The sequence below is a fragment of the Pseudorca crassidens genome, chromosome 12, assembly GCF_039906515.1.
Source record: "Pseudorca crassidens isolate mPseCra1 chromosome 12, mPseCra1.hap1, whole genome shotgun sequence".
In the NCBI taxonomy this organism is placed as follows: domain Eukaryota; kingdom Metazoa; phylum Chordata; class Mammalia; order Artiodactyla; family Delphinidae; genus Pseudorca; species Pseudorca crassidens.
In genome coordinates this window covers 1,252,977-1,277,600 of record NC_090307.1, presented here as the reverse complement: position 1 = coordinate 1,277,600, position 24,624 = coordinate 1,252,977, and the positions used below count along the sequence as shown (strand labels likewise).

The 24,624-nt window shown below is 53.2% G+C and overlaps 1 protein-coding gene across 3 annotated transcripts in view; it reads left to right on the top strand.

Annotated features, from left to right (window-relative positions):
* NFATC1 (nuclear factor of activated T cells 1) overlaps positions 1-23,740 on the top strand; it is a 103,247-nt gene extending 79,507 nt beyond the window's left edge. For all 3 annotated transcript variants that reach the window (XM_067698790.1, XM_067698786.1, XM_067698789.1), the window contains one exon: positions 21,921-23,740. In XM_067698790.1, coding sequence (XP_067554891.1) covers positions 21,921-21,923 — 3 coding nt within the window. In that variant the 3' untranslated portion in view covers positions 21,924-23,740. The remainder of the gene's footprint in view (positions 1-21,920) is intronic.
* Positions 23,741-24,624: the final 884 nt, after the last annotated feature.

Here is a 24,624-nt window from a genome sequence, read left to right as displayed (position 1 = left end):
GTTCAAACGCCCAGGTGATGCTGGACCATCAGGGCTTGGCGTCTCTTTGGGGAGAGTGGCGACCAGGGCCACAGAGGGCTACGACTCCCTCTGCGGGGTGCCTGCGCTTCCACGAGAGCCGCCAGGCGCGTGGCGGTCCTGCCCTGGACGCCACGCACAGGGCCAGCGCCGTGGGACTTCTAAGTGACCCCTGATACGAGTGCCCTCTTCACGTGGAGCCCCGAGGGACAGAGAGTACCTGGTGCAGCCGTCCATCACGTCCAGGCAGAGAAGAACCTGGAAAATTGCTATTGGAGTAACCGTCTTACCGTCGAGCTGAGAAGGCGGTTCCCAGTCCAACCTGACATCATTGCCAGCACACAGAAAACCCAAACGGCGAAACAGCACCTGTGTGTGGCCTTCGGCTCCTTCCAGAGTGACGTTTCCATACAGTCTCTGTTGACCTATTCAGCCTCACGGCAATCCTGTGAGGGGGCAAGACTGCCGATTCAGCCCCAGCGGACAAAGACGGAGGCCGCAGCTTAGAGAGAAACGTCACTCGACCTGCTCAGGACACAGCTGGTGAGTGACGGGACCAGGGACACCACCTTGACCCGCCAGTCCTGACTTCAACACTGTCTCTCTACTCTCAAGGCTGAGCTGTGTTATTGAGCTTTTTTTTAGCCCACTAGAGATGCAGTGAGCAAAGACTCCTGCGCAGAAGTCCAGCTTCCAGGTATGAATGGCCTTGCGAGCCAAAGAGAAGCTGGTATATTTTTTTCTTCATCAGAGAATCTCTGGTTATTAACTGAGGCACTTTTGATGACCCAAGAAGGACTGGAAGACAGGCAGGACTTCCAAAATGGTGGAGAGAGGACCTCACTGAGAGAGCACCCCCTAAAAAGCAGTAAAAACAGTGACGAAACTTTCAAATCAATTATCCCAGAGTCTGAACATCAACCAGAGGCAGAAAAAACTGAAAAGCACTTATTCAAGGGAAACTGGACCTTGGTGACGAACGTGGGATCTGTGGTGCTGTAATTTGGGGCTACTCCCATGCCCCCTCCCCAGCTCCATGGAGTGTAGCTGTGAAAAGCCAGCAGCTTCACTGACAGTGAAGGAGATTGGCCTCTTTGGGGCTCTGTTAAAAAACCCCATCCCCACAGCACAGTCAGTCCTTTGACTGGTTGTGAAGCTCCCTGGAAAAGCCTCGTTCCCAGGGCAGCATAAAAAGTAGCAGATGGCTGGGGTCATCCTCATTGGAGCTGCCCAAGGCTGTGATCTCAATTAGGGCAAAGGAGCCTGGCCAAGCTAGGTGACCACAGGGGATTCTGAAAACCCCTGACATGCTCCTGGGGGTCTGGAAGACTGCACACGTGCACATGGATATGTGCACACTCAGGAAGGCCGCACGCATGCATGTGGGTGTGTGAACGCTCAGAAGACGTGGGCAAGGAGAGGGCCCAGCCGTTCACCTGTGGCTCCTTCACCTCGCGACTGTACGAACAGGAGTGAAGCCCAGGCTGACTGTGAACCGAGGGCGTGTCAGAGGCGGCCTCTGCACACATATCTCCTCGACAAAACGGGGAGGCCTAATGGTTCAAGGCATTCAGAGAAACCAGACTGATCCTTGAAGGATGCTAACCTGAGGGTGACCCCTAGGAAGCCAGGCTCAAAAATAAAAGCAAGACTTTTTTTAAAAAGTGGAACAGAACTTCGCAGCTACACACTGCAGAGATACAGAATCTATGGAATTAGTCCAGGAAAGTCACTAATCAAATAAGCAACAACTAAGGAAAAAAAAGAATCCAGCAATAACAACAAATCCTGGATGGGGGTGGGGTGGGGGAGGGAGCTGATTGCAGAGCTGCTGCAGTGTACTATCTCTAATGTCCAGTGTTCAACCAAAGAGTTATGAGACATGCAGAGAAACATGAAAATATGTCCCACACACAGGGGAAGAAGCAACCCGCACGCAGTGGGCAATGTCCCTGAGCGGGCTCAGGTATCGGACTTTGTAGCAAAGCAAATCAGCCACCACAGAGATGCTCAAGGAACCAAAGGGAACTGCGTCTAGAGAATTAAAGGAAAGTGGGACAACTGTGTCTGACCAAATGGAGATACATTTTCTAAAAGAGCCAAGTAGAAATTCTAGAGTTGAAACATACAATAACTGAAATGAAAAAACATTAGAAGGGCTGAACAACATTTTGGAGCTGACAGCATAAAAGAATCAACAGACTTGAAGAAAAGTCAATAGGTTATCCAGTCTGAGGGATAGAAAGTAAGAAGATTAAAGAAAATTGAAGAAGTGAAACACCATCAGGCATACAAATGTGTGTATAATAAGAATCCAGAAAGAGAGAAGAAAGGGGTAGAAAAAGTATTTGAAGAAATAATGGTCAAAATCTTCCCAGATTGGAAGAAAAACATTGTAGACATCCCAAAAGGTCAACAAATTCCAAGTAGGATAAATTCAGAGAGTCACATCATAGCCAAACTGTCAAAAGTCAAAGAAAAAGAGACAGTTCTAAAAGCCACAAGAAAAAAACCAAGTCATCAGGTACAGTACGTGGAATCTTCAAAAAGATCAACAGCTGACTTCTCGTTAGCAATCATGGAAGCTGGAAAGCAGTGGGACAGCATCCTCGAAAGCGCTCAGAGAAAACGACTGGTGGCCAAGAAGTTTCTATCTAGCAAAACTAGCCTTAACAATAGAGGAGAAGTAAGCAAAGACGCCATAGAGAATGTAGTGCCGTCAGACCTGGCCTACAGAAAGTACCAAAGGGAGTCCTTCAGTAAGTAACTCAGATCCACATGAAGAAGTAAAAAGCACTGGTAAAAGTAATTACATAATTTAAAAAGCAACATAAGCATTCTAAGAAAGCATAAGACGATAATTACAAACCTGTGCTGATGGGCGTATATAAAAATGTCATTTTTGTGACGATGATAGTAGAAAGGAAGGAGTAGGGAAGGAAGCTATATTGGAACGGTTTCTATATATTATTAGAAATAAGTATTAATCTGAAACAGATATTAAGTATACTGTAATCTCTGGAGGAGCCACTAAGAAAATGTTAAGAATATATGTAGTAAACAAAACAAAACAAGACCAAAAAAGCATTTAAATGATACACTGGAAGAAGTAAACTTAGACCCTTACCTCTCACCTTACACGAAAAAGTTAACTCAAAATTGATCATGGACTTAAATGTAAGAGCTAAAACAAAACTTTTAGGAGATAACATATGAGAAAATCTTTGAGACCTTGGATTAGGCGAAGATTCTTTTAGATATGACACCAAGAACACAGTCCATAACATTTAAAAATTGATAAATTAGACCTCATCAAAATTCAAAATGTTTGTGCTTCAAGAGATACCATTAAGAAAAAGAAAGACAAGGGAATTCCCTGGCAGTCCAGTGGTTAGGATTCAGCGCTTTCACCGCCAGGGCCTGGGTTCTACCCTGGGCAGGGAACTAAGATCCCACAAGCCATGCAGCACGTCCAGAAAAAGACAAGCAACATACGAGACGAACGTATGCTAAAGGGCTTATATTTAGAAAATGCAAAGAACACATATCTCAGTAATAAGATAAAAAGCCTCATCAAAAACTGGGTAAAAGATTTAAATAGACATTTCTCCGAGGAAGGTATATGAACGGCTAATAAATACATGAAGATATACTCAACATCATCAGTCACAGGGAATGCCAATGAGATACCATTGCATACCTGTAAAAAATAACAGAGACAATAGCAAATTTTGGAGAGGATGTGGAGAAACTGGAACCCTCACACATTACTGGTGGGGACACGAAACAGTGCAGCCACTTCGGCAGTGTCTCAAAAGTTGAACATACGTTTGCCCTAAGACCCAACAAGTCTGTGCTTAGGCGTCTGCCCAAGAGAAATGAACACACATGTATGTGCACACAAGGACTTGTGCACAAATGTTCTTAGCAGCATTATGTATAACATCCAAACACTTGAAACAACCTAAATGTCCAGCAACTAGGGAATAGATAGAAAACGTGTGACATACCCATACAATGGAGTATTATTCAGCCGGAAGGAGGAAGGAAGTACGAGTCATGCTAGGACATGGATGAACCTTGAAAACATCACACTGAATCGAAAGGCCAGACGCAGAAGACCATGTATTCTGGTTCCATTTGTATGAAGATGTCCAGAAAGGCAACTCTCCAGAAGCAGCCAGCAGCCTGGCTTGGGGATGTTTCTGGTCTGATCTCTTATGCAGGTTCATTAAGTACAGTTTTGTTAAAACGCAGAAGGAGAAAAGTGCTTTTCAAGCGAAGGCTTGTGTGTGCCGTGCACGTTTCCCTCTGTCCGTGGAACACGCGCAGCCCTCTTTCAGGAGTGTTGGGAGAAAATTCTAATTCTGTGTTTATATGACACGAACATAATGCTGATGGGAGAGCTTCTCTCGTGGAATAAAAATGTGTGTGCTTCTCGTTACTTACCTGTTTAGTTAAATTAAGGATTCTCTTCATCAAAACGTGGGCCGCATGCAGGACCAGCCCCAGACGTTTGCCGACCGTGGTGACGTGGGTTCTTCACGTAGGCTGGGCACACAAAATCTTGAGTCCCTTTACCTTTTTCAGTTTGAATTTTGACACAACGTCCTTCCTTCCTTCCAGATTATAATGTGGACTCTTCCACACAGTAAAGAACAAAGAAAGTCTATTCCCCCTTTTAAAACATCCGCCCTTATCAGGCCCGGGGGACCCGGCTAATCACAGCCTGGTCCTGGGACAATGAGCCAAGCTGGCGGGCCAGGCCCGCCCCCCCCAGGCCGCGGACGCTTATCGCTCCCAGAGCCCGGTGGCCAGCTTTCTTTTGTCCCGAAGCCGGGTAGACAGTGCTGGACACAGTCCTTAGCCGGGGCCTGGGAGGTTTTATCGGCCCAGCCTGCCCTCCCTCCCCACGAAGGCTGCCCCATCTCTGCCCTATCAGGCCCCACAGCCTGTTATTTCAAATACGCAGGAAGGGTGCCTGGAAGAGCCCTGGGCGACAGCTAGAAAGAGGCCTGGCAGGAGGGAAGAGGGGGAGATGCCGCCGGGGCGTCTGCAGCAGACAGGGGCCTCGGCTGTGAACCGCTGGCCCGACGGCTCCCTCTGCTGCCCTGCCGGGGGTAGGGGCTCCAGGGACAGCCCTGTTTCAAGGCCTGCCCCGTCCTTTCTCCATAAGGCGGCTTGGCTGGCTGGCTAGTCTCGAGTCTCTGCAGAGAGTTTCAGCAGAGATGAGAGCTGGGCCCCAGCAGAGGCCTCAGGAGCTGACATCTCGCCTCTGACTGCGTTTGAGGTCGGAGCGTCCTGTGCAGACACGTGCGGCGTCTGCTCAGCTCGGGGACCAAAGTCTAGGGAATGAGAAGGTCACCCAGTGAGGGGCGGGGAGAGCACCCTCCTTCCCCCTCCAGGGTTTTCTCTGGAATCGGTTTTTAGGGAGGAGCCCAGGTAAGACAGCTGGCATCCTCGAGTGTTTAGGGAGAGAAATGAGACGTAAGGGCATTTCCTCTTAATTACTGTCCCTGGGCGAGATTGGTCAGGGAGGGACACGGAGCGTGGCCACGTGTCGGGGCCGCTGTCCGGAGGGGAAGGCCTGCCGTGTGCTGCTGTTGGCACGGCTTCTTGCTTTCACAGCGTCAAACTTAGAATCGCCTTTATATGTGCGTTCCTTCTTTTTCCACAGTAGCTGTTGCCAGCAAGCTGTAAACTACCCTATATCACTCAGATTTAAGAACCTAAACTTTAAAGCAAATTAAACTCTTGTTGACATTGTAATAAAAATCAGAATGGAACCGGGCAGCTCAGGAGAAGCGAAGTCAGTTATTTTTGTGGATTTAAGATTGTTTTCTGGGATTCGCAGGCTCCCAGCGCAGCGGAGTGATTTCCTCTTGGCAGACGGTCGGAGCAGAAGAGGCGGTGGACGTGGCTGGAGCGCGGTGGCCGCGCGGGGCGCCACCTGGGTGTTTGCTCTGGCGTCGGCAGGGGCGCTTGCAGCCGCCCTGGAAAAGCCGCAGCCGGGCGGCTGGCCCGCGTTGGAGGCGGGGTGCTGCGCAGGCGGTTTTAATGCGCTTTAGTTTGAGGAAAGAGCTCAAATCCTGTTGTCAGAGTCTGTCTGTTAACTCGGCCTTCGTGCTGGACAGAAAGCCGCAGTTGGGAGCACAGGTCGTCGTCCTTCAGAGCTCGTCCACTGATCAGGCCGCGAAACGCAGAGCAGCTGCCGCCCCCAGCTGTAGCCTGCGATGTTCTTGTGACACTGTCCTTCCCTCTCTGGAAACGGTGATTTCCACTGGATCACATGCCAGCTTTCCATCCTGCGAGCAGTTTCCTGCCGTGACGCTGCGGAATCACAGAGCTGCAGGGAGACATGCGGATAGAAACTCCGCGATGGGTGAATGTGACAAGCTGGGTGGGCTCCCTGTGGATGGGCTTTGACCTGGGCTCGCGGGCAACCTCTCCCCAGCATCGCACTCCTGCCCTCACCTGCCGTGCCCTCTTCCGCATGGCGTCCTGTTTCTCTCTGCTTTCAAGGCCAGGTCGGCTCACGACCTCTGACTCATAAACAGGCCGACATCCACCGGCCACCACGGTCGGCTGGAGCTGTCCGATCACCACCGTTGCGAAGTCTTCAGAGCCGGCCTTGGGGTCACCCAGACCCCCTGGCTCCTACCTGCCCCGCCAGGACACGGCGACACAGAGGGCAGGAGCCGGGCCATGGGGCGCGAGCCTCGCTCCGCAGGCGGCGAGCACTTAACTAAGTGGTAGGGGGGTGAGGAGGAGACTTAAAAATGCAGGATGACATTCCTTCACGGAGCCCCTCACTGTCACTGGCTGGTTAGAGGACCCCCTGGATTTAGAAACATGTCCTGCTCACCACGGGGAATTTTACAGACACTTGTGGGATTTTTTAAGGAGTTTTCATCCCTTTGCTTGCATCAGTGATCTCCGCTGGACCAGGGCTTGCTAAATACACAGTGTTTTGATAAAACGTCTTGCCTGTGCTCTTGCGCAGGAAGCTTGTCCGGCAGCTCATGGAGCAGCGGACGGTGGCCAGCAGGGAAGGCGCGGAGCTCAGAGCCCCAGCTCCTGGCCTGAGACTCCTGTCACTTCATCTCGGATCTCTTCATGCCCTGTGACGGAAATGGGCCCCTGATTTATCCTTAAGCTCACTCTGAATCCCACGTGAAAGTCCAGCACAGCTCAGGCACAGCGATGACCCCTCAAGGTGCTGCCATAAGGCCTCGTTTATCTTCAGTCTGAGTTGACACTTACTGTGAACTAATGTTCTACATAGTTTGTTCTCTACGTACTGTTTCCTTTCTTTTTTTTTTTTTAAGGACGTTATTTCAAGGCTTCTTCAGAAATCAAATTTAGATAAACAGAGAAGGAATTTAAATTTCCAAACACACAGCTCCGCCCCAGGGACAGGAAGATGATGTGCAGGTTACTGTGGTTGTAACTTCACAGCTGGGCAACCAGTGCTCTGAGGCCTGCGGGGCAGACCTTGCCCAGACTCAACCTCGGTGAGGCTCCTGCAAGGGATTAATTCAACCTTCAAAGACGACAGAACCCAACCAGTATTTGCAGATTGCTTGCTCTGCTCCGGCATCGCAGGGCTGTCGAGACACGTGATTGCATCAGACTCCTGACCCCTGCGAAGTTAGAGTGGGGTCTGGGAGAGCAGGTTAAACAGCTAAATAGTATTTACAATATAAACAACAATTCAGGATGACAAAGCAGGGCTCCAGACAGCACCCGATTGGCTGCCTAGTAAATTACGGAGGCCAGTGATTCCAGCGCTCTTGCTTTTAGGTTTGAGGGACTTAGAGATCATTTCAGGAAGGACTTTTCAGAGATGGGAGCTAAGCCTCAGAGGCTGTCTTCTCTACCTCAACTGGTGTCTCTGTTTCACTTGGGAAATTCAGTGTCACTGGGCCTGAGGCCTCTGCAGGACACATTTCCAGCCCTGGGTTCCACGTCTGTCGAGTTCGGGAGCGGTCAATTATAGAACTTCCTCCAGAAACCGGCCTGTAAGACCCTTCCCACGGGGATGTGCCCCTGGTGCCCCCCACCCCCCGGGGGTCCCCGGTCCACAGGCCTGTGCGTCCTTTCCGGGTTCTTGCAAGTGTCGTTAGAAGCGGCTGGGCCGTTCCTCAGGCTGAGAAGTGGGCTTGGGGCAGGGCGGCTCTGCAGGGCTGCTCGTTTGGGTAAGCACCGGGGCACGGCGTCATTACATGAAGTCGATTGGAGTGCGTGCATGCCGGTCCTGCTGATTTGATTTAGAGCTAACGAAAGCTCCAGTGATGTGCAATTACAAGAAACTTAATGGCCCTTTATACTGAAGGCAGCTTCCATGGCACCTAATATACTTTGATGAATTGCTCATTACGTGCAGTGTTGGAATAGCTTCTGTAACGATTCATAATTGGATAATCAATACAAAAATGCAGTCTTGGTTTTTGCCTTTTTCCTACCCCCAGGTCAGTGTGTCCTGAGGATTGTGGGGCCTGTCTCAGTTGCCCGAATTTTCTGACTCCTCGCCTCCCTGTCTATCGGCCTGTTTTTTCCAAATTTGCTAATTTTGAGTCATTTGCCGGCTTGGTATTGCACACTTTCTTCACGCCGTCTGTGGTTTTTCTGTTCAGATCTTTACCGAGTGAGCAAACAGGATCTGCTGTCGGTTGCTTTTGTCAGCATTCAGAGGTACAGCGTGACCCTCAAGGCGGCCTCGGAGCCGTGAGGAGGGGCAGACTGGCCGCACGGAGGCGGCGGCGGGAGTGGGCTGGCGTCTGGTCTCGGGGGAGCGGTCGGCACGGGCTGGGGGCTGCCCGGGGGGCGGGTGGGCTGCAGGCACGGGCCCTGCGCACCCTCCGTGACGTCCGTCCTGCGCCTACTCGCGCCGGCCGCGGGTGGGGCGCTGGGCGCTTGGCCGGCACTGGCGCTTGGTGCGCAGGTGACCCGTGCGAGCGGGCGGACGGGGCGGCCGCCATGTTCAGGACCCGGACGGTGGAGCCCAGGAGAAGGCTGGGGCCCTGCTACCGCGTGGCGGCCAGGTCTGAGTCCGTAGGGACGGCGTGGGAGCCGGGAGCGTGCACCCGCACCCCTGACGGCGCGCGGGGGTGCGCAGGGCTCCCGAGGCCATGGTTTGGACCTTTTGCTGAAATTGAACTGGAGGCGCTGTCCTGTGAACAGCCAAGGTGTCCACGCCGCGCCCCCGCTGCCGGCCTTGCCCCGAGCCACCGGGCCCCGAAATTCTTAGTTGTCCTTCCAGAGCCGCCCCGACGATGCCGGGCCCGGACGACACCCACGCCCGGACTGTCCTCCTTAGCCGCGGAGGGCGAGCGCTGCTCTGGGCAGGGACGTGGGAAGGGCCCAGGGCGGCGTCTGCTCCCACAGCCGAGGCCTTGCGGTCCCAGCGCTCTCAGAGCTGGAGCCCTGACGGACGCACGGCCCTAGTGGGCCTGAGGCCCCGCGCATGCGGGGAGGACGGCGGAGGATGGTGCGCTCGCGCGACCCCGCAGGGAACAGTGAGGCCCGGTCGTCGGCTCGCGGCCCTCTCCCCTCCCCCCGCGGCCTGTGCACCCTAAGTGGAGGTGGTCTCGCAGGAATTCAGTCTAGGAAACGGGGAGTTGCACCAATAATAATTTAAAATACTGCTTTAAAAGCAGTATCGCCTGCAAACTATACCGATACAAGTGACAATCTCTGCGCGTTACTTCAGTTCTTTTCTCAACGCCCCGGAGGAGCCGGGCTGCGCCCAGTGGCCGAGCGCAGCTGTGCCCTCCCTGGGCTGCCCAGGGCCTGTGGTGCAGCACCTCTTCTCAACGATTTGAACGATAGCTTAGAATATTTTGAAGGTGAGAAGAGTGTGCTTTTCTGTCCACAGGGGTGTAGGCGTGGCCTTTACGGCAGCAGCTCTGGAAAATTGTCTTTAAGGTAAATCTCTTGTGTGGTACCGAAGGCTTCCTGTCTGCCCCCTGTCCATCCCCCAACTAGCCCAGGGACCCCCAGACTCTCGTGGGCTCAAATGCAGTCTTCGGGGATCTACTTAGAACGTTCAGTGGGTCTGGGTGGGCCTAAGCGTTGGCATCCTCCCAGCTCAGGCGGCACGAGGACCCGGCCTGGGCAGTGGGCATGGCCGGGGGTGGGGAGTGGGGGTGATGGCCGGGCAGAGCGCGGGGCCCTCGTGTCCCTGTCGCTGCAGGACCGTGGGTGCTGAGCCAGCCCGTCCCCAGCTTCTCTCTGATCGTGGTGCTGTTGCTGAATTATGAAAATTCCAGATGTCTGCTGGGGCAGAATGGACAGCGTAAAGGGTCCCGCAGCCCCTCACCCTGATTCAAGGCCGGGTGCGGGGGGGTAGTAGGGCACTGTCACTGCATCTGCCACCTCGTGCTGAGATGTTTAAAAATCAGTCCCGGACTCGCATCTTTCACCCTGTGTCCCCCAGACACGGGCATCCTTTTTGTTTTTTCCATTTGTTTTGGCTGCGCTGGGTCTTCGTTGTGGTGCGCGGGCTTCTTATTGCGGTGGCTTCTCTTGTTGCGGAGCACGGGCTCTAGGTGTGCGGGCTTCAGTAGTTGTGGCTCGCAGCCTCAGTAGTTGTGGCGTGCAGGCTCAGTAGTTGTGTTGCACGGGCTTAGTTACTCCGTGGCATGTGGGGTCTTCCCAGACCAGGGCTCGAACCCGTGTCCATTGCATTGGCAGGCGGATTCTTAGCCACTGCGCTGCCAGGGAAGTCCGACAGGCGTCCTTTTAAATGGCCATTTTTTGACACGATCACACCTAACAGAACTACCGATGATGCTCGGGTGAGGTGAGGGTTTAGTTCAAGGTCACAGTTAGCTTTGAGGTGTGGTTTCTTTTCCTGCGAACCCAGCGTCTTCCTGTGCTTCCTTCACGAGCAGCATCTTCTGACCAAAACTGGCGCCAGGTGGGGGGTCGGGTCCCACGGGGGCCCAAGTGCCCCAGACTCGGAGTGGGCGTGTCTGACCTCACTGTCCCTTCTGACGCCCCACAAAGTTAGACCAGCCACGTGGTGTGTGTCTTGGGCCTTAGGGCGCCCTGACGTCACGTGCCCGCCACCAGAGCAGGGCCTGTGCTCCCGCAGCCGGGTGACGGGGGCAAACCTGCCAGCCCACGGTGGCTCCTCGTCCGCGTGCATTTATTCTATTTTGTTTTTTAATTAAAGTGCTTTTAAATTTGTTATTTATCCAACTCTGTTAATTGTTGGAATAGGAATTTCATCACTGGGGCAGCGTGGTTTCTAGCGGCACAGAGCAGGCCCTGGAAAAATGCTTGTTGGTGATTTAATGACCCCAGCGAGTAAAGCAGAGTGAGTTTGGCACAGATGAAATAATGGCGCCGGTCACATGGAAAGCATTCACTGGCACACACCAGTGGGAGGGGGGACGAGCCAGGGGACCCTCCCGGTCAGGTGGCCGCCCCCTCCCCACGGGCCCTGGAGTTTCCACGCGGGGCGTTTGCGCTATTTGGCATATTCAGGCTAAATAAGGAAGCAGCCACGGAGGTAGGACAATTATTCTGTTTTAATGGCTGGCAGCTCCACCTAACAATGGTGTCCATCAGAGCCAAGCCTGCATCCAGCTGGGAGGGTCATATTTTATTAAAACCGTGACTTGTCGTCATCCAGTCCCTCCGCTGTCCCATTCTCTCCTTCCAAAAATAGCAGGCCCCGTGGCAGTGGCTTATTATGATTAAAAAGATAAAAATAAGTGAAGGCTGAAATAGGTCCAGGACACCCGAGGTAACACGAGAACTTACTTTTTAATGAAACTTGAGAAACTGTTTTATTTTCCACTGCTTCACAAAGCATCTCTGGAAAAAAAAAAGAAAAGCAGAAAAGGATTTTAGTGATGTTGCAACTCTGCATTTTCAGAATTACAGCAGTTGTGATGCGCTCGTGGCAAAATCACCATTTTCAGCCCAGAGTCTCATGGAGGCAGCGCCTCCCGAGGTGGGTGGGCAGGGGCGGCTGGTGGACCAGATGCGGCCACACTGTGGACACAGAGGCCACCGGACCGGGGAGACGACTGACCCGGGCCCACCTGTGGGGAGGCGGACTTGCCAGGAGGCCGCCTCTTCCCAAGACACTAAACACCCACACGGGAGCCACCACCTCACGTTTCCTGCACCTGAGCTGACGCCCCCTCCCAGTGGCACCGGAGCACGTGCTTCCCTGGCTGTGCCCTGATCTCTGAATTGTGGCTTTAATCGTGTTGAACCTCGGCTTAGCTCACGTCCACTTTGCTCCCCGAAGTGAGACCTGAGTGTAAATTCGCAGTGCAAGCGGGGACGGCGTGTGTCCTCACCTGGGGCACGTGTGTCCCAGCGGTAACAGAGTCGCCGCAGTGACGGTCCGTACGTCCATTAGGATTCTCAGCCACCACCAAGGGGCTTCCTTATCCAAGAATCGTTAGATATGCAGGCTTAGCGCAGCACATGGCATCTGGAGACTTCCTAGAAGTTAGCTCTTTAAGAAGAGGTTTGGCCTGAGACATCCTTACTTCTGTCCACCCAAATTATCATCCTCTCAGGTTACAATACTAACTTCAGCCAAAGGTGTATTTTCTGGGAAAGTTAGCAAATAGTTTTTTTAATTATCTTTTAGTTATAAGAATGGGAAAGAATGTCCTTCCTGTTTTGTTTTGCTCTTCAAAAAGCTATTCTGGCTTTCCCTTAAAAATAGAAATGTTTCTGATGACTTGTCCTCTGGAAGAATATGCATTTTTCTGTCCCTCGGAGGAAAGTGGAGTGGGCAAGTAACAGCAGCTTTTGTGCCATGCGTTTATTTCCGTAGAGTGTTTAATTTGATGGTGAGCTCTGACGGAAAGAATCGTGGTACCTCATGCAGCGTGTGGTGGTGTGTTGGAACGGGGATGGGGACAGAGCTCTACGGGGCCCGCAGTGGAATCGCCAAGACCTTCTTTGGTCCCTGCATTGCTCTTGTTTAAAGGACATCGATGCTTTAAAGAAATCGTTCTCTCCGTGAAAGCAGCATCGCAGAACGTTGTAAAGCCAGAGATGGAAAGAATGACAGTATCCCTGCTGGGCTGGCTGGTTTACTAAGTAGCAGTAGATAAATACTGTTAGTTTTTAAAAATTCGTAGTACAGTTCATCTCCTTATTGGAACTGACATAACTGTTGGAAAAGAGAAAGATGCTTTAAAGTGTGTTGTACGTAGTTAAGTATGTAATCGTGGAATTTGGCTAGTGTGATAAGCTGTATCAACAAATATGTTTTTTTTAATTCACACAAAGGTATTATTTGTAAAGTATGGTCCTTATCCGAGTTAATTAAGCTTTTTTTTTTCTAAGCGAGGATTAAACAGTGTGGCTAGGTTAACACTGCTGAACTAGATTTCTTGTTCTCTAACCTCAAGCCCAGGCCTGAGAAACTAGGATGGTGTCTGTGTGAAGGCCAGCCGGAAGGTTCTAGCACCTGCTTCTCCTGGCGCTTCCTTCCCCAAGCCCCGCAGGCAGGGCCACGTCTCTGCTGGGGTCCCGACAAGGGAAAGGGACAGAGCCCACCGCCCGCTCCCAGCCTGGGGCCAGGCACAGGCAGCTTTCCCGTTGCTTTTTCCGGTCGTCACTCACAGCTGTGTCCGATGAGAGACTAGCGACACTGCCGGTTCTCTGACCAACGAAAGGACGTGGCTGATGTTCTCATTAACCTGAAAACCCTACACAGATACTGGTTCTGACAATAAAGGGATCCACACACACGTTGTCAGAAATAAGGAAACTGAAAGAGTTGAGGTGGCCCTGTCCCTCATCCCGCTTTGTGTCTTGTGGTTGAACCCAGACTTTGCATTAACTGCAGACCAGGGCGGCTGCCACTCACACGCCCAGTCGTTTTCTCTTTTTCCGACAGTCGGTAAATTGAAAGTTCACCAGAAGGTGCTAGAGCACTTCTCTTCCCTTTACCCATGCAGGATGGCGAGCCCGCTGATGGAGGCTTCTCAGCGGCCATCCTGCCACATTGAGACAGACCGAGGGGCTGCCCTGTCGCCAGCCCCTCTGCCCGGGCTGCCTCCCCCAGGGAGGCCCCTGCCGTCCCCGCTGTGTGAGCACTGGTGCGTCTCCTGCCCTCTCTGGTCCCATCCAAAGTAAGAATCAGAGCAGTAGCTGCCCCCCAGAGCTGGGAAGATGCGGGGGCATGCCTTTCCCAGCACACAGAACTCTAACCCAGGAGGAATCTGTTTCTCCCTCTGACGTGACTGAGGAGTTCCCCGATTCTTGGGGCAGAAAGGGGCCTTAGTCAAGGCCTCCTGTTGTCACAGAGAAAACCTCCAGGCCCCACAGGGGCAGGACAGTCTCAGGGGGGCTTTGGAGGCAGAATGAGGAAAGGACGGGTGGCCGTTGTCCCGCACTTTCCCCACAGCGTGTTCAGGGCGAAGGCCTTGTATCAGGTTTTCTAAAGGAAGGTCACAGGCTGCTCACACGTCTCTGAGTGATGGTTTGAATGCTACAACGTGGACATGGCAAGAACTTAGGTCTGAGAGAAGTTGAAAAAGTAAAGGATGCTTGGCTTCGAGGTTGCCCACGGGCGTCGGAGGAGCCGGGGCCCAGGTGCTGCCCCGGGAACCCGGGCCGGGCCGTCGTTAGAAACAGCTCCACTTTGAAGCCCTCTGTGGCTTCTGTCGCGCCGTAGGGTTGCTTTATATTTTGACTCTGACCACGTGCTGTCCTGTGTTTCCTGGGGTGTCGGGGACCTGCTGGGTGTCAGGACCCTGGGCTTTCCGTCGTAGTCATTCTTTCCTCTCGCAGAGCAAAGTGATGTTATTATCACTGTGGTCCAAGTCCCGATTATTCAGAGTCGAACACAGAAGCATACGTATCGCTTCTTCACTTAGAGTCAGGGAAGCGGGGCTGCTGCTGATAAAGTCCTGGGACCGATAAGGCCGTGACGCTGGCTGTGAGGACCCGCCTCGGGGCTGGGAGGGTGAGAGGCCCCCCGCCAGCCACGGCCCCTGCGCTTTGACGGCCGCCCGCTGCTGCTCGGATGTCAAATCTGAAAACCAAGTCAAGTCGGGTAGAATAGTGAGAAGAGAAGCGTGAGAAGCCCGCCAGGTGCCTCGGCGCGGGGCAGCTCTCGCTCAGAGCCTCCCCGGGCTGCTCATGTGACAGGCTGGCGCGGCTGCGGCGTTGGGGTGACGTTCCTGCGACAGCGGCCAGCATGCCCCCTCCTGGCGCCGGTACCTGCGCCAGCAGGTTGGTACCGACCAGCTCATCTGCCGTCGGTTCTAGAGCCGGGGCCGTGCTGCTGGCGTGTGGCTCCCCAGGGCAGGGGGAATAGTCCTCGGTCACCTGCAACTTGTCCTCCTTTTTGAAAAAAAGTTTCTGAAGCACGTAAAAGCTATACAGGAAAAATGACGGAAAGAAAAGGTCTTTTTAGCTCAGACACAGCACCGTGTGTGTGTGGTGGCTGGTGGGTGTGTTGATGTTTTGTTCTGTTGAAAGAGAAATGTGCACAGGAAAGGAAAGCAGTGGCTGTGCCCTCGCCTCCCCTCGCCTCTGTGTTCTGACCGGCTTCGCCGCGGAGGACGTGAGGACCAGGGACAGAAGGGACCTGGGGGTGGGGGCAGGCCCGGGAGGAGGGGACGAACAGGCAGGGGTCCCGAGGGCTGGGCTGTGCCTGTCCACCTTTCCCCTGCGCCTTCCCGACTTTCCCGGTGAGCACTGAGAGGAGAGCAGTTCACGCCGGCCCTGTGCATCTGCCCGTGGAGCCGGGAGGGAGCAGCCTGGAAGCTCCCAGAGCCGCGGGGCGTGCGGCCCCAAGTCCCGATCTCAGCTTCTCCCCTGTCACTCAAGGGCAGCGGCCCCGTCCCCACCGGCCAGGCCTCCGTCGTCACACTGCCTGCCTTGTCTTCCTCGAGGGGTTGCTGCAGGATGAAGAACGATGTGCGTGCGAGGGCTTAGAAGTGAACGCTGAAGGCTGCGCAGGTGTTGGGTAGATCCGTGGTTTGTTCGTTCCTTGAGGTGCGTCTTGAGATCCTTAGTTTGGCACTCAGAAACGTGGGAGCACTTTGCTTAAAGGTTAGGCGTCGAGAGGGGAGAAATACATAAAAACTGTTGGGACTCACAGTTCCTTTTAGGTTTGCACTGTTCTCAAGATAGTCACACAAAACCCACACGTGAAACCTGAGAGATGAACCATCGATGTTTCACTACAACGTGAAGCTCTGACGCCAACTGTTCTCAAAGGGGGGCTCAAAAGAAGAAACTCAAATATTTTACTTTAAAAAGGACGTTTCACCTTATTAGTTAATTTACATGCTCATTTACGAATAGCAGAGACATCTTTCTATAGTGTCAGGAAGGATATTTACAAATGTCATGCAAGTACAGGTGAAAAGCTATGCCTGTACTTTGTACACGTTAGTTTTGGTATTTTAAAAAATGCTGCCTTCCTTTTCTCTCAATTCCAGATTTATATAGAGAGGTGGATTTGTGTGTGTGTATCAGATATACACATAACACCCTGCGTACATACCCCAGATTGAAACAACAATTCAAACTGCCACATGAGTTTTAGAAAAAAAACAAGAGTTTCCACCTTAGGAGCATTTTAGAGAAAAATTAAATATAAGGGAAAAAACCCTTCTTATTAAATTGTGGTATAACAGCTCACCACATCCTGTTGCAAGGACATCTGACGTGAAGCGGAGCAAAGGTTCCTCTTTCAGGTTCCTGACGATCCGTGAGGGTCACATGTTACCTGCAGTTCAAAATACTTCTGTAAAGATAAAAAAAACCTCTGTGTCGGTGGAAAAGCTGAATAAGAAGATGGAAATTATCAGTAGAGAGAAGACATTGTGGGAAATCGTAGGTGTCATCGGCACAACCATATCAAAGAGAGAAAGCCACCCCCAAAATAACCCACACAGAGCCCCGCGGCCGGGACTGATACGGGCTCGGACCCATGACCTCACGGAGGGAAGATAGGATGTGGCTGGGAGGCGGCGGGGCCCCAGGACCCTGTGCTTCGCGCCCTCGCCCACCGTCAAAGGCCCCTCCACCTCAGCAGCCCTTCCCTCATGTGGTCTTTCTTTATCCATCTGTGAAATGGGACCGTCATGGCTTCCCTACAGGGTTCCTGTCCAGATTGTGTCTCTGGAAGAGAGTGAGGTCTGGGCGTCCACCCTCAGCCGTGTGGACGCTGTGTGAAGCGTCATCTGCCGTGGGGCTCCTGGCCGTCCAGCTTCACTTTGGGCAGCTGCCCAGCTCAGGCCCCGCGGCGCTCAGGGAAGATGCTGGAGGATGTTTGTGCGTGTGGGGTGGTTCTTGAGTCTGTTCCTAAAAGGAATGAAACCCTGTGACTCCAGCCTGACCTTGCCAGGTGTGGACAGCAGTGGGTCCAGCTGACAGGTTGTCCTCAGGGAGGCTCGTCAGATACCACTGACCCGCCGTGATGGGCAAGAGCCTCGGCTGCCCTGGCGCATCCCGTGCCGCTCTCCTGAGGGCTCCCGACGGGGCCAAAGGAGGACAGGGCCGAGCCTCACTCAGAGAGTAGCCACGCCATGGCCTGCGTCTGGGCCCAGAATGTCCAGGACACATCGAGCAATGGCACCCCCTCCGAGGTTCAGGTGCCCCAGTGGGTAGTAGGGGGAAGCCCACTTCTGAGGCTTCTTCCCCTTTTCTCTTGTCAGACAGATGTTATTTTTCCTGTGGTCTGCATAACCCTGAGTAACTAAAAGATTCGCAGCTACTCTGCTGCTGCCTTACTACCCCTCAGGCCTCCCTCCCAATTCCCCTCATTATTACTCCTCAGGCCTCCCGCCCAATCCCCTTCATCATTACCCCTCAGGCCTCCCTCCCAATACCTGTCATTATTACCCCTCAGGACTCCCTCCCAATTCCCTTCATTATTACTCCTCAGGACTCCTTCCCAATTCCCTTCATCATTACCCCTCAGGCCTCGTTCCCAATTCCTGTCATTATTACCCCTCAGGCCTCCCTCTCAGATCCCTTCATTATTACCCCTCAGGCCTCCAGCCCAATTCCCTTCATCATTACCCCTCAGGCCTCATTCCCAATTCCTGTCATTATTACCCCTCAGGCCTCCCTCTCAGATCCCTTCATTATTACCCCTCAGGCCTCCCTCCCAATTCCCTTCATTATTACCCCTCAGGTCTCCCTCCCAATTCCTGTCATTATTACCCCTCAGGCCTTCCTCCAAATCCTGTCATTATTACTCCTCAGGCCTCCTTCCAATCCCCTTAATTATTACCCCTCAGGCCTCCCTCCCAATTCCTCTCATTATTACCCCTCAGGCATCCCTCCTAACCCCCTTCATTATTACCCCTCAGGCCTCCCTCCCAATCCCCCTCATTATTACTCCTCAGGCATCCCTCCCAATCCCCTTCATTATTACCCCTCAGGCCTCCCTCCCAATACCTGTCATTATTACTCCTCAGGCATCCCTCCCAATCCCCTTCATTATTACCCCTCAGGCCTCCCTCCCAATCCCCTTCATCATTACCCCTCAGGCCTCCCTCCCAATCCCTTCATTATTACCCCTCAGGCCTCCCTCCCAATCCCCTTCATCATTACCCCTCAGGCCTCCCTCCCAATCCCTTCATTATTACCCCTCAGGCCTCCCTCCCAATCCCCCTCATTATTACCCCTCAGGCCTCCCTCCCAATCCCTTCATTATTACCCCTCAGGCCTCCCTCCCAATCCCTTCATTATTACCCCTCAGGCCTCCCTCCCAATTCCCTTCCTCATTACCCCTCAGGCCTCCCTCCCAATCCCCTTCATTATTACCCCTCAGGCCTCCTTCCCAATCCCCCTCATTATTACCCCTCAGGCCTCCCTCCCAATCCCCCTCATTATTACCCCTCAGGCCTCCCTCCCAATCCCCTTCATTATTACCCCTCAGGCCTCCCTCCCAATCCCTTCATTATTACCCCTCAGGCCTCCCTCCCAATCCCTTCATTATTACCCCTCAGGCCTCCCTCCCAATCCCCTTCATTATTACCCCTCAGGCCTCCCTCCCAATCCCTTCATTATTACCCCTCAGGCCTCCCTCCCAATTCCTGTCATTATTACCCCTCAGGCCTCCCTCCCAATCCCCTTCATTATTACTCCTCAGGCCTCCCTCCCAATCCCTGTCATTATTACCCCTCAGGCCTCCCTCCCAATCCCTTCATTATTACCCCTCAGGCCTCCCTCCCAATCCCTTCATTATTACCCCTCAGGCCTCCCTCCCAATTCCTGTCATTATTACCCCTCAGGCCTCCCTCCCAATTCCCTTCCTCATTACCCCTCAGGCCTCCCTCCCAATACCTGTCATTATTACCCCTCAGGCCTCCCTCCCAATCCCCTTCATTATTACCCCTCAGGCCTCCCTCCCAATCCCTTCATTATTACCCCTCAGGCCTCCCTCCCAATCCCTTCATTATTACCCCTCAGGCCTCCCTCCCAATCCCCTTCATTATTACCCCTCAGGCCTCCCTCCCAATCCCTTCATTATTACCCCTCAGGCCTCCCTCCCAATTCCTGTCATTATTACCCCTCAGGCCTCCCTCCCAATCCCCTTCATTATTACTCCTCAGGCCTCCCTCCCAATCCCCTTCATTATTACTCCTCAGGCCTCCCTCCCAATCCCTGTCATTATTACCCCTCAGGCCTCCCTCCCAATCCCTTCATTATTACCCCTCAGGCCTCCCTCCCAATCCCTTCATTATTACCCCTCAGGCCTCCCTCCCAATTCCTGTCATTATTACCCCTCAGGCCTCCCTCCCAATTCCCTTCCTCATTACCCCTCAGGCCTCCCTCCCAATCCCCTTCATTATTACCCCTCAGGCCTCCCTCCCAATCCCTTCATTATTACCCCTCAGGCCTCCCTCCCAATCCCTTCATTATTACCCCTCAGGCCTCCCTCCCAATTCCTTCATTATTACCCCTCAGGCCTCCCTCCCAATCCCTTCATTATTACCCCTCAGGCCTCCCTCCCAATCCCTTCATTATTACCCCTCAGGCCTCCCTCCCAATCCCTTCATTATTACCCCTCAGGCCTCCCTCCCAATCCCTTCATTATTACCCCTCAGGCCTCCCTCCCAATTCCTGTCATTATTACCCCTCAGATATTTTTCTACCCCTCTTGCTGGTCTTACTAGAATCAGATTTCTGCTCTGGGACTTTCATTGTCCTAAACCCTGAGTGGGAAGGCATACCCCAGTTCTGTGTGGTACGATTGAACTTTCACGCCTCCTCTTCATGTGGGACCTTGTTTACCACTGTTCCCACCGTGCAGGGCCTGCTTTGAGGTTTTGACTCTAATTTCTCTTCTGGGTGGAGGTGGCCCCGCCGCCTCCCTTCCCCCCTCCCAGTAGCACCTGCCACCCTGTGGGAGGGACTCTGGCCCATGTGTGGCCCCAAACCTTTCGCTTTTCTCAGAACCGGTTAGGAAGCCCCGCTGGGCCCACGGCCTAGGCTGCTTTAGGACAAATGCGATGGTGGCCACGAAAGCACCTTGTAATCTGTCGCTTGCTGAGTGAATACAGGGCGCAGGGCTCTGTGGTGCCAGTGCTGTCACACCTCGTGTGTGGGTCCCCCACACACACACTGTATCTTTCTAGTACGTTCCACACGCTTGGCCTGAGACAGAGACACCCTGCGTGCAGGTGCGGCCTGTCCTGACCTAGACCAAACCCCCAAGAGACCGGGACGTTGTGAGTGTTCTTGTCAGAATGTTCTTTCATGGCGACGTTCTGCGAGGTGTGGACGGAGAGGAGCTCTGGCCCTGGTGGCCCGAGTCCCGCCACCCCATGCCCCGGGCGGCCGAGTGGCACAGAGACGGCCCACCACCCAGGAGCTGCCCGCGCCCTGGGCCTCGTCCTGGCCTCCTTGGTGGCCGGGTGAGCACAGTCCCTCCGCTGTTTACCGTGCGAGGCTGCAGAGGACGTGTGGTGCACGTCAGGCGGCCGTGTCGGTCAGGCGTGTCCCCTGCAGGCCGCTGCCCGGCGCCCCCTTCCCGCGTGCTGGCGGCCCCTCGGGAGGAGCCCGGGTCTGGGGTCCGCAGGGCGGGCTCCTGACTGAACCAGGGCCAGCGCGTTCTGTTATCAGTTCCCGTGACACAATTCCTGGTTCCCCCGCTGGGCCTTATTATTGTTATTCTTAAAAATAGTTGGGGGGGGGGTGTTGAAAGGCAGTTTGGGGAAGGGAGTGGGCTCGGGAAACGCACTCCACTAATTGCTCCAGGAAGCCGCCCTGGGCTGGGCGGGGGCCCTGCAGAAACACACGTTTATCTGGCAGTAGAGGGAGCCCAGGCAGTTCCGTGACGCAAGCACGTCCCCACCTCTGAGCCCTGCGAGCGGTGGTGACAGCCTCTGGGCAGCATTTCCCCATCTGGTGCCGTGATGGGGGGCAGATGCCGTGCAGGTCACTCCCGTGGCCTTTGCCAGCTCCTCTCACTTCCCCTCCGGCTGCCAAAAATCACAGGCCGATCGTGGACACGAACAACGGGACAGACGTGAAGGAAGAGCCCCGAACAAAGGGAGGCCCAGGCCCGGGAGGCCAGCGCTCCTCCCCGAGCTGCCCTGGCCCGTCTGACCACGAGGCCACGGAGAGGGGCCCACGGGGCGAGGACTTCACCGGGGTGCTTCCGCTGCAGGGTTTATCTTTTGTTTTCGCAAACCTGCGGGAGCACAGGCTGCGCACCGGCGCCTGGGTCAGTTGTCGGGACCTGAGGCCGAGGCCTAACTGGTGTCTGGAATCACAGTGCCGGCTCCCGGGCAGCTGTGTCCTGCCGGCTCAGGACACCTCATCCTCTGGGGACACCTTTTCACAGGCTGAACATAACTGACTGATGGAATTTCTGGTGATTTATGTAAGCTCGTGTGCAGAGTCCTGTCTCTCTAATGCTCTCTATTTTTGTTTTCTTGCAGTAAACGAGATAATACGAAACGACCTCTCCAGTACCAACCTCCACTCGTAGTCGGCAATTGGGACTCTCAGAAGCTGCGTGGTGTTGATTCGACGGTGACAACTGAGTCAACAGACTGAACTCACACCTGGTACCACTCGGAACTTCCACCTTAGTGAAGGCTTAGATCATTCGTACAAAGAAGTAGCTCAAGGAAGGAAGAAAAGACCACTCCATCTTCTGAAGGAAAGTCATCTCAAGAAGGAGACGAGGGTGGGTGGGCAGGGGAAGCGCAGAAGACACACCGTGTGATGCGCCCCTCGTGACCGCAACCCGACGTGGCAGCCTGACCCCAAGCACACCCTTCAGGCACCCCTGCATTTCATACTGGAAGTGCCTTATTTAAGCAGACCGCAGCAGCCGGGCATCATGGGATTGAGCATTGAACTGGCTACCAGGAGAGTATCTGTAAGAGCAAAAGCTGTAAAGACATTTCGTCATGAGGCTTCATCCTATGTATAAATTAAGAGAATACTGGCTAGCCGGGCATGGTGAGGAAAACCTAACACGTTTCCTACTTTCTTCACCTTTTCCTGGGCTGTAATATACAATTCTGTTGCCTTACTCGGTGCATTTCAGAACTCTTCCAAGGTGTCATCTCAGCTCTTTCATGACTGCCTTCCCTACCCTGTGTTACTCAAGCCTTAGGGCTGTTCATTATAGCATGTTAGGATTTTGTTTTTAATCTGGCTTCGAACATAGCACAGGTAAGTTGAATAGCACAAGGTAGGTTACTGGACAAAAAAAGAAATCTATCTGTCTCGGGATGGATCTTGAATTTGCATGCGTGTACATCTATAGCCGTGTATTTATGTATAAGCATAACGGAGGTGGTGATACTCACTCTTCGCCCAGCAAGGGCGTCCATGTCAGCAATAACCAGTATCCATTCTGGAAAATTCACCTGAGGCTCCAAACCCAGCTTCCCAGCCACTTCCGAGGGGGCGTCACCCACCCCCCGGGAGGTCTGTGTGTTTCCCTCTCCTGCAGTTAACCAAGCACTTTAAAAGCCGGGAGAGGTGCGTCCACAATACCGTCTGTTACCAAACAGCAAAATTGGAAAGAAACTATAAATACCGTTACAGAAGGAGTGTAATATATTTGTTCAGCTGTAAGATTATTATTTCACAGAAGCCTTATAACTGCTTCATCTAAGGAAACGATAACCAAAAACAGCGTTTAATATGTGGTGACTGTAGTGTGTTCCCAGACTAGTTACTGTTACCAGATAGGTTAGTGTGGGCTTTACTACTGCATTTGTACCCTTAGCAGCTTAGTACGCGTTATTGCTAGCAGCGACCTGTCGTTTCACGTAACCAAAAAGCATGGCTTTAACGAAAACATGTTTAACCTGATGACTGTGCCTTAGGAACTCACGCCCCCTCCTGGAACTCCGCCCAATCGGCACCCTCGGGGGAGGTGACAAGTCCTGTCACCAGACTCGGCGTTTTGGTGGGGAAAGCGCTCTCCCACAGAAAGAATTATTTTAAAAATGTTCTTCTGTACGATCATGTCTTACTTTTTTTTAAGTCACAGAACCGAAAATCTGAAAGCCATATTTGTAACATTTGCACATTACTGTGAAGAGCTGAAGATATATGGCTTCGTGTACACATGACCCTGCCTTCCCGCCTGAAGCCCTGCCCTGCAGTTAGCCTCCTAGGAGTTGCATGAGACATTTCTCGGGAGACTGTCCTATGGAAAGGAAGTGTTTGATACTGTGTTAGCTCTCTTTGTAGTTAGAAAATCGATTCAATAAAGCAATATTTTTTTGCTGGACAATCTTAGTTTGAGAGTGATTCTTCCCACGTGTGGAAAATCCTTCTCTGTTCTTAAGCGCGTTCTCTGCTGTAGGTCCGTGTACTTCTGTGTCTGTAAGAGGGGCTTCCCGCTGAGCAGTGTGAGGGGTGTGTCTTTCCTCCTTCCACGTCGGGGAGGCCATCAGCATCTCTGCCCAGAGACGGAGCCTGGCGAGGCCTCCCACGCTCACAGGAGACCCGCCATCGCCGGACAGGACGAGGCGAGTGGCCGCCTGGCTTTGCCGTCTCCTTCTACTTCTTGCAGCACCCTCCCTGCCCCTACCCCCAGCCCCTGCCTCAGGCTTGGGTGGGAGAATAGCATCTAGTTGTTGATAAAGCAAGCGTGACACCTGGAGCTTCTCTAGGGATGAGTGCCCTGAATTATGGAAACAATATCTTGCATTCAGGACTTTCAAACCGCAAGAATTCCTGTTTCTCTGGCCAGAAGGTTTACAGCTTGAGGTAAAATCCTAGAAGAATCTCATCAACGCAGTTAGCAACAGACTCTCCCAGCCCGTTTCTGTGCCGACGCATTTGAAGGGAACCCAACGATAATGTCCACAGGAGCTTGGGGAATCGGGAACACACGCAGAGGGCCTGGTGGGGTTGTGGACAATGTACCCTCGAGCCCCCAGGTCCGGCTGGAGAGCCGGGCCCCAAAGGGAGTCCCGGAGGCTGGGGGGCGCAGAGGAGGGCAGAGCTCCGCCCGCCTCGCTGAAGAGTGTGCTGGAGGCTGTTAGTTTCAACGTGAGTTTTTACAAGCCCACCCCCATTCCCAACAACAGCGTTTTATATTCCAGAAATAAAAATGTACGTTTATAAAACGATGCTTTCTGCAGAGGAGGCTGGGCTTCTGCGAATACGCGT